The sequence below is a fragment of the Exophiala spinifera genome (genome assembly GCF_000836115.1).
Source record: "Exophiala spinifera strain CBS 89968 unplaced genomic scaffold supercont1.9, whole genome shotgun sequence".
Lineage (NCBI taxonomy): Eukaryota > Fungi > Ascomycota > Eurotiomycetes > Chaetothyriales > Herpotrichiellaceae > Exophiala > Exophiala spinifera.
The window spans coordinates 242398-255735 of record NW_015622521.1 but is presented as its reverse complement, the minus strand read 5'-3'; the positions used below and the strand labels follow the sequence as shown (position 1 = coordinate 255735).

The 13338-nt window shown below is 53.1% G+C and overlaps 3 protein-coding genes across 3 annotated transcripts; 2 read left to right on the top strand and 1 right to left on the bottom strand.

The window, feature by feature from the left end:
- Positions 1 to 1784: 1784 nt before the first annotated feature.
- PV08_11124 (uncharacterized protein) lies at positions 1785 to 3239 on the top strand (the record flags this gene model as incomplete). Its single annotated transcript, XM_016385435.1, has 3 exons — positions 1785 to 2036; positions 2091 to 2300; positions 2355 to 3239. The coding sequence occupies 3 exons, from the start codon at positions 1785 to 1787 to the stop codon at positions 3237 to 3239; spliced, it is 1347 nt and encodes a 448-aa protein (XP_016230379.1).
- A 3129-nt stretch (positions 3240 to 6368) lies between these two features.
- Positions 6369 to 7112, top strand: PV08_11123 (uncharacterized protein; the record flags this gene model as incomplete). Its single annotated transcript, XM_016385434.1, has 4 exons — positions 6369 to 6485; positions 6548 to 6802; positions 6861 to 6934; positions 6995 to 7112. The coding sequence occupies 4 exons, from the start codon at positions 6369 to 6371 to the stop codon at positions 7110 to 7112; spliced, it is 564 nt and encodes a 187-aa protein (XP_016230378.1).
- A 4167-nt stretch (positions 7113 to 11279) lies between these two features.
- Positions 11280 to 13338, bottom strand: PV08_11122 (uncharacterized protein; the record flags this gene model as incomplete). Its single annotated transcript, XM_016385433.1, has 3 exons — positions 11280 to 12240; positions 12935 to 13192; positions 13283 to 13338. 3 exons carry the CDS (start codon positions 13336 to 13338, stop codon positions 11280 to 11282), a joined length of 1275 nt encoding a protein of 424 aa, XP_016230377.1.

Sequence of the window (13338 nt, the reverse complement as noted above, 5' to 3'; positions counted from 1 at the left end):
AAGCATCTGGTTTAACTTGTCCCATCAGGGGTGCCGGGGCCTGTATTTGCCAGATTCAGCGTTCGAATTTTCCAGATTCGCGCAGCCCACCTGGATTGAAAGAGAAGGAGGGGCACAGAAAGTCAAATCATCGTCACACAGAGCGCGCGATCCATGCCGTACACAAGCCGGGGTTGACAAGTGACATATCCGCAGCACAAGGGCAGGAAAGGGAGATATTTCCGTCAACGCGCGTGTTTTGTGCGTCGTCGCGCAGCTCATCTGGACGGGTTGCTCCGTCGTCGCGCAGCCTCAGCCAGAGTACGGGGCACAGGACGAGTGTTCCTGATTCCTCAGTCCCTCGTCACCACGCAGACCTTCTTGAGTCACCACGGCCTCTGCCATTACTGTCAGTTGCAGGCCAGAAGCAACGACGGCTAGTAGGGCCTGACAGGTGCCACCCAAGTCATTCGATTTTTCGGTGGAGCAGATTTAGTGAACAGGGTGGACGCACTAGGCGTCGTATTTGCGGCATCCCGGGGCCACACACTCTTCGCGAGCGCTGGCCCACGCCTAGTTTTGGCTCTATCCGCCTATCGAAAATTTTAGGCTCATCACAAGGACAATCACCATCACCACTGCCACTACCGCCACCACCACCACCACCAGCACTCACCACCCACCCCGGTTCTGTCGAAAACAGCACCCTCCCTCAGCCGGCGACCAAAGCAGTCGAACGTGCCCAGTGCGCGCCGCTATCAGCAGTAGTTCTGTCCTGGCGAGCACAGACTGACCGACCACTGCAATAGTCAGTAGCCCGGGGCCCAGCACGAGGTCACATCATCATCGTCGCCTCCGCTGTGCCGAGCCGCTCTGGCAGTGCAGATAAACCCCTTGCTTAGGCACACGCCTGGTTGCGCTACCGCCCTCCCTTCCGACTCGCCGGGAAAGCCTTACTCAGTTAGCAGCTGCCCGCCCTCGCACGATTAGGCTTTCCAGAAGACCTGTCGCCCACCGCCTAGCGTCCCCCCTCCCTCCCACAGGCTTCCGGGTGCACCTAGGGACCCTCCTCGACAGCATCCCTGGCATCCCTGGCATCCCTGGACGGTGCCTGCAGCGACCCAGCCAGCCTATAAGCCGCGCCGCACGCCTTGCCACGCAGCTTAACAAGCAGCCTCTCGCTCCCCACAGCTCCAATCAGTCCGCGTCGACTGCCGCTCCCTCCCATCATCGTCATCCTTCAGCTTGTCACTTTCTCACCAACCTGTCCACTCTCACCTCGACTTCTCACCTTTCTCACGCACGCACCGCACCCTTCAAGACCACCGCTACCGCTCTCCTTCGCCCTCCCTTCTTCAACCACCCCCAACGGCTCTTCAGCCAACCTCGTGCCGTCATCCCGCTACCACCACGAACACCTGATCATCTCTCCTGCCAGGGCCCACGACTCGACCCAAACTTTTTCCGCCCTCCCAAGCAAATAATATCTATCGGGGGGTACATCGCTTCGCACGCTCACTAGCAGGACTTGTCTCTCTCCCTCCCTCTCTCTCCTTCCTCGCCATCTTTTCCCTCGCCGTGCAGTGCTTGCGACTGCGCATCCTCCTCTGCTGTCGACCTGAAGCTGGTTCTGAGGTCGATATTCCTTCGAACCTTTCCTTGCGAAACGCTCTGGGAGCCGACTCTTTCACCCCACGCCTCGACGGTAACTTTCTTTGCCCGGTTTTATTTAGCCTCGGTTTCTTTCCCGAGGCCTTGTGTTACGTTCCCTTTGGGATTCTCTTCACCCATCACCATCGTTGATCATGGCACAAATGGCCGACCCCAGGGAGCCTCAACGTCCTCAGTATCCCCCTCCGGACGACCCGAGTCAAGGTGGCTATTACGCGGCGCAGTCTCCCTCCAGACCCCCTCCGAGAGACGAGCGCAACCCGTATCCTCCGCCAGACCCAGCGCGATCAGGCCAGTATCCGGATCCAAGAGCCGCACATTCATACCCTCCTCCTGGCTCGTGGGCGCCTCAGCATGGTGCATATCCGCCTCCTTCTCACTATCCGGTGAGTCGAGAGGTCAATCCGAGGGTACCAGAAACGCCGCTGACATTGCACAAGGATCCTCAACACCAAGGTTATGGCTATCCGCCCCGAGCGGATGTAGGTCAACCGCCTCAGCCGATGCACCCGGACGCCTATCGCCTCCCTCCGCCATATCCCCCTCCAGGCTACTATCCTCCGCAGCACTATGCGCCGCCACCACCTCCCGCGGCGGCGGCCCCGCGGCAACGTACGGCGATAGCCTGCAAGTATTGCAGAAAGAGAAAGGTGAGCATGTCCGGGACGACCATGTGAAGGACGTGACAAGCTAACGGAGGTTAGATTCGCTGCTCAGGCTACGACAGTTCGCCCGACGGCCGCTGCCAGAATTGTGTGCGCTTCAATCAACAATGTCTGTTCCATCCGGTCTCTTCGCAAGCCGCCTTTGTGCCTGCCAACGCTGTTTACGGACCCAACGCTGCTCGCGCTCCTGTGGCCGGGGCCGCCGACGGACGCAATGGACACTACCCGCGTGAAGGAGAACAGCCTATGCTGTACGGTGCTCACGGACAACCCTTGGGACCTGCTGGACCTCATGGACAACCCGCGTACAATTATCCTCCGCCTCAACCTCACGCGTATCCTCCTCCGCAATCCTACTCTTCGTACCCACCACCTCCGGGCATGGCTCCCTATCCCCCGGCTGGATCTCCGTATGACCCTCAGGGGCAGGCTCAACCCGCCCAACATGATGATCGTGTCAGTCATAAGCGTCCCCCTCCTGATGATGACCCGCATAACGAGAACACTCATTCGTCTCAGTCTCCTCATCCCAACTCTCGCCCTCGTCACAGCACCTATGACTCTCGTGCCAACAGTAGCGGTAGCTACGAGTATGCTCCCAACAGCGGTGCCCCGACTTCTCCGGCTACCTCCAACATGAGCTATCAATCTCATCCCCAGCCGCAGACCCATTATGTTAACGGCGCCCAGTCTCAAAAGGGCACGGGTTCCCCGCCACAGGGGTTGACGCCTCAATCGGCACATAGTTTCAATTCGCCGCACCACGCACCCGTCCACGACGACGGGCGAACTCCGCCACCGGGTCAAAATAACCGCAGCATGAAGGTGCACGATATGCTTGGCAATCCCACGGCCGGGGTGCCTCCTGAACAACGCGCCAGAAATGACAACGAAATGCTGAGCAAACTCGACGGCAAGAAGTAGAGGGAGAGCTCTGAATACACAAGTCTGCTCAACACTTCAACGTGCACAGAGTATCTTCGGAGCATTGGCACCTATTGCTCTGCTCAGAATACGACAACGGATACGCTGTACTCGCTCGTCATCCTTAAACAACACTAAGCACCTTGTCAACCATATTTTCCTATTGATTCCAAAAAGATACAACTTTCGGGGCAACCCAACATTTCCTTTTTTTCCTTGTTAGTCGAATTATCCCCACCAACAATCGGTCTTTACTCGAAATTCGGCGGCGAATCTTTATGGGAGGCTCGATTTTCCATGGATACCCACTGGGTGGCTGTTTGAGCAAAATCTTTATTGAGATCGGTCGCGGCTTTGCTCGCTCTGGTCCAGGCGATCAGTGCCTTCTGGTTTGAAGTGCAGAAACGGTTGAATGAAATGTAACTGGGGTGGCTGTCTGTGTTTTTTTTGTTTTTGTCACGTCTTTTTGTACTATGGGAGGCTATCTGTTTCGGTCCTTTCGAGCCTGCGCACATCATACTGGGGGACCATGTCACTTTCGCTGTATTCATAGTTGCCACTTCTTTTTCCCTCTCTGTACAGCTGAGGTTCTACAAGAACTGTTTTCTCCATCCTAGATTTCAGGTTGGGAAGGTTGTCAGAAAGCTCATCAGTCGAGATGGGGGGAGAGGATGCGAGATGAAGTCGGAATGGAGTTTGTGTAATGGCTACAGGAGAGAGTGACAGAGAGACAGAGAGAGAGAGAGATGGGTCTTCGATTCCATACATCCGCACCGAGGGGCAGGATACGCTCTGGAACTGCCGCCAGCAATATCAGGGATGGGGGACTACGACTTTGAGACGGGAAATGAAAGGAAGCGATACCAAGATGTACTATGCACGCACGCACACACACAAGCACACCATAGGGTTTCGTTTTTTTTTTGAGCTGGCTAAAGTAATAATAGTTGAATGTGTATGGCTTCTGTCTTACTTTTTTTCCCCCCGAACTTTGAAATCTTGTTTTCATCCAGCCTTGTTTTTCTGCGCATCCACCGTTCAAAGGCGATATAGACTTTTTGTTCTTCTAAAACAACAAAGGATAGATGGAACCTTTGCCCAGATCTGGCAGAGATTGCTTGGAATCGAAATTGTCTTTTCGTGCACCCGACACTCCGACAACATATCCATTCATCGTGAGTCTGGAGCCCCCTGCCCCCTCCCCCCTTTTCCCCTCGGCCTCAGCGTCTCTCTTTCTCTCTGGTCGTAAGGTTCATCGAGTACAGGTCGTATACGATGTTTTTGTGTGTGTGTGTGTGTGTGTGTGTGTGTGTGTGTGTGTGTGTGTGTGTGTGTGTCTCTCCCCTTTTGTCTGGATGGTTTTTCCCAACCGTGTTCTTTCGGCACCCATTGCCCGGACAAATGCGTACCGTGTTCTCCGGACAGTCACCGATCCCCGTCGAGGTCGTCTTCACATACATACATACATACATACATACGTACCTGAAGGACGAGACATATTGTGGGTGGGGGGAAAAAAGGGGGTGGGGGATGGTATCGTTGGCCAGCATCGACCGGGGATAGGGGCCGTATATATATATCACTCGTGTACTCATATGCTCGCCCGAAAGCCCTCCTCTTCCCCGTGGCAACTTCTCTGGGAGACGAAAAGGCCTACCCACCCCCTCCCCGGTCTTTCTTCCCCTCTCTCAAGTCTCTGGTCGTTTCCCTCATCTGATCTCTGATCTGTCTGGAGGTCGTCCCATCTCATCGCTCCTTGGGAGTCGGACATGGCACCGAGCTGGTTAAACCACCACTGGTTTTAGATCCTCATCGACCACATCATCCTCATCATCATGAGATGAATCACGAGTCTGATTCGGGCATGGCCAGGGATTGGATTCCCAGTGTGACCCTTCTGATGTTTCCACGGCACGTGCGCCTTGCCCCAACCATTGCAAGGTGATTTATGCTGTAGGTGGCTTTTGTCGCCGATCGTGTAGAACAGGGGCCCCAAAATGCAAGATTCTCGACGCAAGTTGACCCTGCTTGCTGATTGGAAGGTTGAACAACGGCATGCAAGGATTGTCAATCGCCGGCTTTTCTCTAGTCGAAACCGAGAGTCCTTTGTCATCGCGGTCCGTCTTTCATCTCTCTTGTGTTGCGTCCATTCGGAGGCTTATGGAAGTGCAAGGCTGTTCACCTCAGACGGACCCGATGAGTCGACAGCGTCGTCTTCACACTTTAAAGTCGTTTGAAAATGGTGGTCTCGTGTAACGTACACAATCAGCAACCTTGAGAGCACACCGATGTAGCCAGATCACCAAAAGTCCGAGCCTCTAGATATTCAGAAGTCCTGCTTGGACAGCGAGTCTGAGATGATGCAAGTCGTCCACGTTGGTCGGGCGGTGAACGCCACAGTTGGACCAGGAAGAAAGTCAAACATGAGCGAGTACCATACAAGGATCGCTGACGCGGTTCGTGATCTGGGGATGGGAAGTGATGCATCAACCTCCGCAGGCAAAACCGTTTCGGCCAGACTTGTCATTGTCCTTCAGGCGTCCGGGACGAGCTACCGAAGCAGTTCTGCCTTTGACTCACCATATGTCTACACATTCGATGCCCCGCGTAACCTACGCCAGCACGACTTTATGGCGTGCGAAGTGCCGTGGTTTTGTGAGATGTACATCTCCAAAAGGTAGGCGGGCAGTTTCATTTGGTGTTTCGCGAAACCGTTCGGCAGCAGATCTCGGTGACCTACCAGTAGTGAGCGCTCGTTGGATTTCTCCCCCGGTGCCACGGTCGGTGATATTCTCTTCGGTTCAGTTGGGACACTGCAAAGAGTCACCCCGACACAACTGTATGGTGTCGTCGGAGTGAGAAGGCTCGGACGTTGGCGAAGTAGCAGAAGAGCTGGCATGGAAGAACCATTTTCCGGGCCATGACGAGACTAGTGCCCAAACGGATTAGCTTAAATCGTACTCGTACACGGAACACCGAGGTCGATTCGACGACCAGACAAACCGCCTTTCTTTATCACCTTTTCCAACAACAGCAACAACATCCATGTTGATTCTAAACACGGATTCTTTCATAGTCAATGCAGACCGTTGATTACATGCCTTGATCGCCTTTCTCAATCGAGCCAAGATGTCGTTACCATTTGCAAACGTCTACCATCTACGAACGGTGGCCGAAGCTTCGTCAAAAGCCTGTTTTGTCTGCTACAAACCAAGCGTCAAAGTCCTCATAACACCAGATAACAAGGTAAGGAGTCTATGTAGGCGTGAACGCTCTTTGCTCTTCCAATTCCAACGTGTCTTCGCTAGGACTTTTTCTACATCTGCCCGTCTCACCTCTCTGACAGGGGCTTTGCCTCGCCTGTTGTTGATGCTGAAGCGGAGGCTGCAAAGAAAAAGAAAGAATGGAGGGAGAAGGAGATAGAAAAGGTGAAGCAAGAGTACGAGGAAAAGCAAAAGAAGAAGAAAGCGAAGAAAAAGTCCAAAGATGACAAGGACAAGAAAAAGGATAACGACGACGACGACGACGACGACGATAAGGCCGAGAAAGAAAGGGACGAGAAGGTAAGGATTATTCTACCCCGTTGAGGTGTGAATCCGGCTCGTAACACCAAGTGCCCAGATCAAAGCTCTCCAGGCGGGTGAAGGTCTGGGTAGCAAAGCGGAGGACCTGCCCCGTGTGTATGCGTTGCAGAAGTATGTCATCTTCCTGATCTGTGCAACATGGAGATCCGAACGGCTGATCATCTCAATCAGAAACTTTTTCCAAATGAGAATTGACCGACAACGGAATATGGAGATCGCAAAGCGGAATCAGCAGCGTATCAGAGACCCAAACTTCTTCCCGGCACCGCCGCGAGGCGACGTCGCTTGATATCATACACCAACCTTTTTTCGCGGCAGCACCTCCAGGCGACACCACTTGATAACAGACAACAAACTTCTTCCCAGGAGCACCTCGAGGCGACATCGCTCGACAGCAGGTGTTGCAAACGCTGCAAAGCTGTCTCGCGAGATGACAGGGCGTCACTCCCGAGCATCTTGAAGCGATCATCACATGCCCTTTGCGGTCTGTGAATCGGTCTTGTGCTGATCAGCACAGAAAACTGCCTCTGTGTATTTGCCAGCCCAGCGCTACCGTACCCGGGTATACATGGTTTGAAACTAGACTTTCCCATTTTTTGGGCTACGCAGCGTGTTCGACCTCCCCATCGGTCTTGGTCGCCGGAACCGACGGCCAGGTTTCTCGATGGCCATCGCTGAAGCGAACTCACGGCAGCCATGAACATTGCAGTCTTACACGAGTGACAGGAATCCGTGGTCTTAGCGCAGTCGGCGTCGATTGAGGTTTCCGAGCACCTCAAATGGTGGCCTACCTCCACCAGAACCATTCTCCAACGTCTGCGACAGTGACACGTATCTACGTACAGCTGATTCGTGAGATACACACCACCAGAGTCTCACGTCGCGCAACTTACGTCCAGCTGATGCATGCACATGCTGTTGTGTTACAAGCATTCATTTGCACGATACGGCCACCCGCCGAGGAAAGACCATGGCGAAAGTGGCGTTCGGTGACGGTACTAGCTCATGTGTGTGTGCTATCTCATGGACAACACCAATTAATTGTACGAAGTAGACATTGGAAGTACGGAGGTCGAGGAGAACCAACCTGTAGTCGATACTGCCGTCGTCCCAATAGGCAATGTTCCCGACACGCCTCGATCTGCTCTCCAGGAGTTGCTTACGCACCCGCAACACCTGGATCGTACATCGAAACGGAATTTTGGCGGTTCTCACCTCGGAGATGATGTCTTACGAGGCTGAATGGAGGTCGATGTTTGTAGCAGCAAAGTCTTGTGTGTGTTGAAGAATGACTGACGCTTTCGACCAACCTTTGGGCAGGGGCCTTTATTGGTTTCAGACAAGTCTTTACTCTATTTCATCACAAAACATTCCGTCTATTGCTCTCAAGGTTGGGGGCCAGACTGGCGAACGTTGGCACGTGTTGTTCGATTTGACACGGGCGTGCGAGACTCACTCCAACTTGGGCGTTCGGCGGTCGCACGCTATATGTTTCTGAAAGGGCTCTTTGTTTCGACCTTGTATTCGTTCTCGTCATTACAGTCATACAAGAAATGGTCTCGAAAAAAAAAACACCACGACCGCACTTGTACCGTCGGCGTCGCCGAGTGGTTTGAGTCAGCGTACGGAGGGACCAGGCAAATCCTTCGACGCTTCGAGTTAGCAGAGTTTCGTGATGGAGACTGGGAACGTCGGCCTACTCGATGGTTCTCATCCCGTTTCCCAGCCATGTCAGCCTCGAAGGATCCTTTCCCACATTTTAGTCAAAAACTCACCGTAGTCCCCTTGGGCCGACTTTTGAAGGTCGTTGTACATACTTTTGTACGCGGGTACGGATAGACGAGGGCAGTCCGGTTGGCCCTCTCGTGTGTGGTGGAGTCCTGCTGCTCTTCCCCGCTTCGAAAACAACGCCATGGGACGAGCCTCGAGACTTTCCACCGCATCTACCTTGAGTTCCGCCCTACAAGGCTGAGACACCCCGCCGATGAGGTGCTGGTGGATGGCCCGAGGCCCGGCAGGCTGACGGCAGAGTTCGATGCGAGCAAGATAACGCAAGTGTACAATGTTCAGGTGCGACGGACCCAAAAACGGTTTTCCCACTCTGTATCGGAGCTACGAGTCCGACCCTTGCATCTTTTCTTCTATCGTGAGGAAGTGACTCTAGCCATTGGTTGATCCCTGGCAACCACCCAGGCATCTTAGCCAAAAGCTTCCCCCCTCCCTTCGTACTTGGCATCAACAGTGTAAGACGGCCAGCTGAACTACAGAATCCTCAGATTGAGCTTTTGCCTAGAACAGGCCGCGTACGATCCTGGTTGTCAAGTCCACCGGGGGGTTTGCTTTGCATGGGAGAGTTTAGGCTTGACAAGGGCTCTGTCGGCCCGAGTCTGAGCGTCAGCTATTGAGGGGGGGATAAGCGAGTACGAGCTTTAGCTTCGCCAGCGGCCAGGAGGTACTCTCGGAGTCCCTCCATCGCAGCTTCTTTACAGTCAACATACTCTTCAGGACGAAAGCGGACGAAATTTTGACCGGTTTGCTGACTGTGGAGATGTCTGTGCCCCTGTGAATCTTGGTCCTTGACATCCTTATATTCACATTGTACTCAGTATGCGACAACGATGTCTGGTTTCGGCAGCTGCATCCTCCGTACGTGACCGGCGAAATTGCGAGCGAAAGCCAAGCCGCTGGTCGGCCGAGAGAGTCGCGTCAATGCAAGACAAGAGAATGCGAGAACGGGGGACAATAGAACGGTGTTGATGATAGTTTGCATACCCGGTTGCTCGCAACAACACCACTTGTTACTCCATATGGAAACCGAACTAAAACGCGCCAGTGGAAAGAGTAAAGGCTCGGTTTGAATTCCAGCCTTGCGATGGGACAATTCTGTATTCCATTCATTGGGGACCATCTCATGTGGTCTACTGTTTAACCAAGCACACCTGATCATCCTAGGAATGGACAAGACACGAAGGCGTCGGTTGTCTGTTGTTTCGTCTCTTTTCCTCTCGTGTCTAGGCTGCTCCTGGTTTAGAGCCATTGTGTTTGTTGGGATTAGGCGGGCAAGACCAGGGCCCGAGTTAATATGGTTGGCCTTTTTTTTTGAGGTCCAACTTCCAAATCACACACGGAATATCGCCTTGCTCTATCCGGTACGGAACTGAGTCACTCTATACCCGTGCTCCCATTGTTTCCTAGTTGGGTAGGTCCTGTTCGTTCTCCAAACGCAGATTGGATATGATAGCTCTGGGCAGATAAGACGTTGGCTGCACTAGTTCGACCAGTTTTGAGGAAATCCACCGTCATGGTATCGAGATAGCAATTGTGAGATTGTGATGAACAAACCCCAGGCATAAGGTACCTAACGATACATTTCGAAAAATTTTAGGTAGTCGCTGCTAACAGCAAAGGCATCGGCCGATACTCGACGGGAGTCGGAAGCAATCTCGTATTCGTTCTCGATGGCCCCCTCAAAGGAGAAACTGTGGCTTGCTTGCCGGGCTCTTGTGCTGCTGCTTTCTACTGCATTTGTCATGATTCGTGATCACCGGCTTCCTTCGGAGCCAAAATACTAGATGAGATGAGATGGATGGATGCCATCGTCCATTTTGGGACTTTTTGGAAGTTTTTCTTTTTTTGCTTTTCCTTCGCAAGGTACACCCGGGTGCAGCAGTATCTGGCCATGTTCTTCATTCATCCGCTCTTGGGGTGGAGCCAAGGGGATGTTCTTCCCATTTCGGAACCCGAAGAAGGAGAGAGAAATAGGAGGGTGATGTGATGTGGCGTCCGGTTCGCCGGCGAGGGAGACCGTCTTTGTCTGTGCTCGTGCTCGTGCTCGTGCCTACGTCCAAGGCCCCGCGCATCATATTACGTTGTGGAGGTGTGGACGAGAGATGTCGTCCTGGAATCCTCGCTCCACAGTTGATCTTACGAGTATGCGGTCGTGCGTGGTCCAAAGGGGCTTGATAATGCACGTAAGCTTTCTGTTGTGGCGTGAGACGTTTTTGTCGTTTCAGGCGAGTATCAACAGTTTCTGAGAGGTGAAATCGGAGATAAGGTTATTAAGATCTTTCTCTCCCTTTGGCGTGGTGGCTTTTTGCGACGTCGAATAATATGTAGATAGGTAGTTTCCACAAGTCGTCAATCGGGAAACGGAAGACCCGAGGTTGAGAGAATCTAAGAGGGAAACAGGACTTATCCTCCGCGCCCACTAATTCGAATGCTTAAGGCGTCCCTCCTGGCAAAACCGCATTGATTCCCCTAATACTCTGGAGACAGTTGTGTTCATTTCGAAGCATGAGGGTAGAGATAGATTTCCATGTTTTTGAGTGCGTGACTAGTTGGGGGCAATGGCAGATCCCAGATCCTCGGGGAGAGCTGTCTTGTCAGGGAAGATGCTTTCCCCGAGGGCAGGTCCTCACGCGATAGCTAAGTCCATCGGGAACGATGTCGCGGTCTCTCACAGGTTTCCATTCTCACTCGCTCTCCTCATCCCAGGAGGCAATCTCACTGCATTTGCATTTCCCGGCACAGGCGAACCTTGCACATTCGGCCCTGCCCCCCTCCTGCTACTACGGGCCTCGTCCACCTTACTTCTGGCAATGCCGAAGCCTGGTGTCACCCACCCGCCACAACTGCATCGTAAGCCCTGCCAAGCAAACTTGCCAATGTTCGCGCCGCATCTCGGGTTCGGACAGGACAAACGCCCGTCCAAGTCGCCGTGAGACAGCGTGTTTCGCATCCAGGACAAGGGGTGTAGAAAGATGTGTGCGCATGCCTCAGAGGACGCGCCAGCAGACGGATCACGATGTGGAGGCGGTTTGTGTGGAATAATGAAATTTGATTTGGCAACAAGCCGACGGCATTTGCGACATTTCAATTCCATGTCTGATGCTGGTGATGCAGCATCATCTGGCGAGGACGAGCTGGATATGTCGGGATTCGTTATCTCGGCATCGCTACCCGACAAGCTGAGGCTTCCCATTTGGTCATGGATCTTCGAGTTCGACTCGTCGTCGCTGTCGTCTTCTTCATCTCGGAAGGTTATGTTGGCCATCTCCGGGGCGCGATTTGAGCTCAGCGCATCCATCACATTGCGGGAATTAATCCAGCGGCGGTATATCTTTTGTGATTCTAGTTGTTCCTGAGTGGTGGGACAATTCATTGCTTCGTACATGCGCAGCTGCTTGATAAATCCAGAATTGGGTTCGACGTGGGGCCGTCCTTCGCGAAGAAGGGCCAGGGCAGAATCAACCGTTAGAGGCGTAGGTGGAAGAGAGATCATCTCCGGAGTAGAGTCATCATTTCCCTCGTTTCCTGATGATGATTCCTTCTCTGGTTGTTGAATGGTTCTGGGTTGACGTGATATCCACATCAGATAGGCTAGAACAACGGTGGCTGACCTGGAAACGCCCATAGCACTATTGACACACAATGTTAGCTTTGCTTTAAACGGGGTGGAATGACCTGGCAAGTTCACGAAATAATGCATTTCACCGATATCTCTCAGCCTCACGTCACGTTTGCTGACTCTCTCCAGCCTTGCGGCAACAAGCGCAACTCACGTGACTACAAAAGAACCCGAATTTTGCTGTCCCGGCTGCTGGGTCTGGAGAGAATCGTGTGTCAAGCTCGGCTAAGAAAAAGACGTCGAAACGGCTCTTGACAAAAGGACCGTGCTGATAGAGCGGTGCACAACCGACACGCGGCCCATTGTGGCGTGGACTCTTCAGCGTGGCGAAATCCTGCCAAGCCGTGGTGGGAAGTGTTTCAGTGGTGACATTGGATCGCCCACACAAGCCAGGCGTACACAGAAGCAGTGGGAATGGTGATTTTGGTATCGGCGGCACCGGATTGCGTAGGGGCGGAGCTGGAGAAGAAGGCCGTACGAGGAGTAAAGTCTCGTAACAAACATTGCGTTTGAGACTCGTGGACCAGGCCCACTCAGAAATGACGTGAACGGTCAATGCGAGGGTCTTTGGGTGTTGTGGCTCTCTGAATGCGCAAAATGCAAAGCATAGAGCCGGCATCGCCGAACCAGAGGGGATGCTGCACCACTCGATGCGCATTGAAGGCAGAAAAATGAGGATTCACAGGCAAGAGGTGTCAGCCTACCAATGTACGAGAACTCCGCTTTCACGAAGTCCTTCAGAAGATTTGGTGGACCGGTAATTCAGGCCTTCGTGAATGAAGGCATTGCTCCGAGGGAAATATTCTAGGATGTTGGAGTCGTAGACATCGTCCAGGGGGATATGCAGATGCTGAACTCCACGTAGCGGGTCCCAGCCTGGTTTGAATTTCCAATCAATAACAGAAACAACATGGGTGATGTTGCATGCTTGAAGAACTTGGGGCCGACGCAAAGCTTGAAACCTGCAGTACCGTCTTAAGTCAGCATACCGATCTTGCTCGAGCAGATCAAGGGGCTTGGATGGTTTCAGATCGGACTGTGTGCCAACTTACCCATCGATGTAGATATTGTACCCAGGACATTTACTGGGCAAGGTTGGAGCATCCAT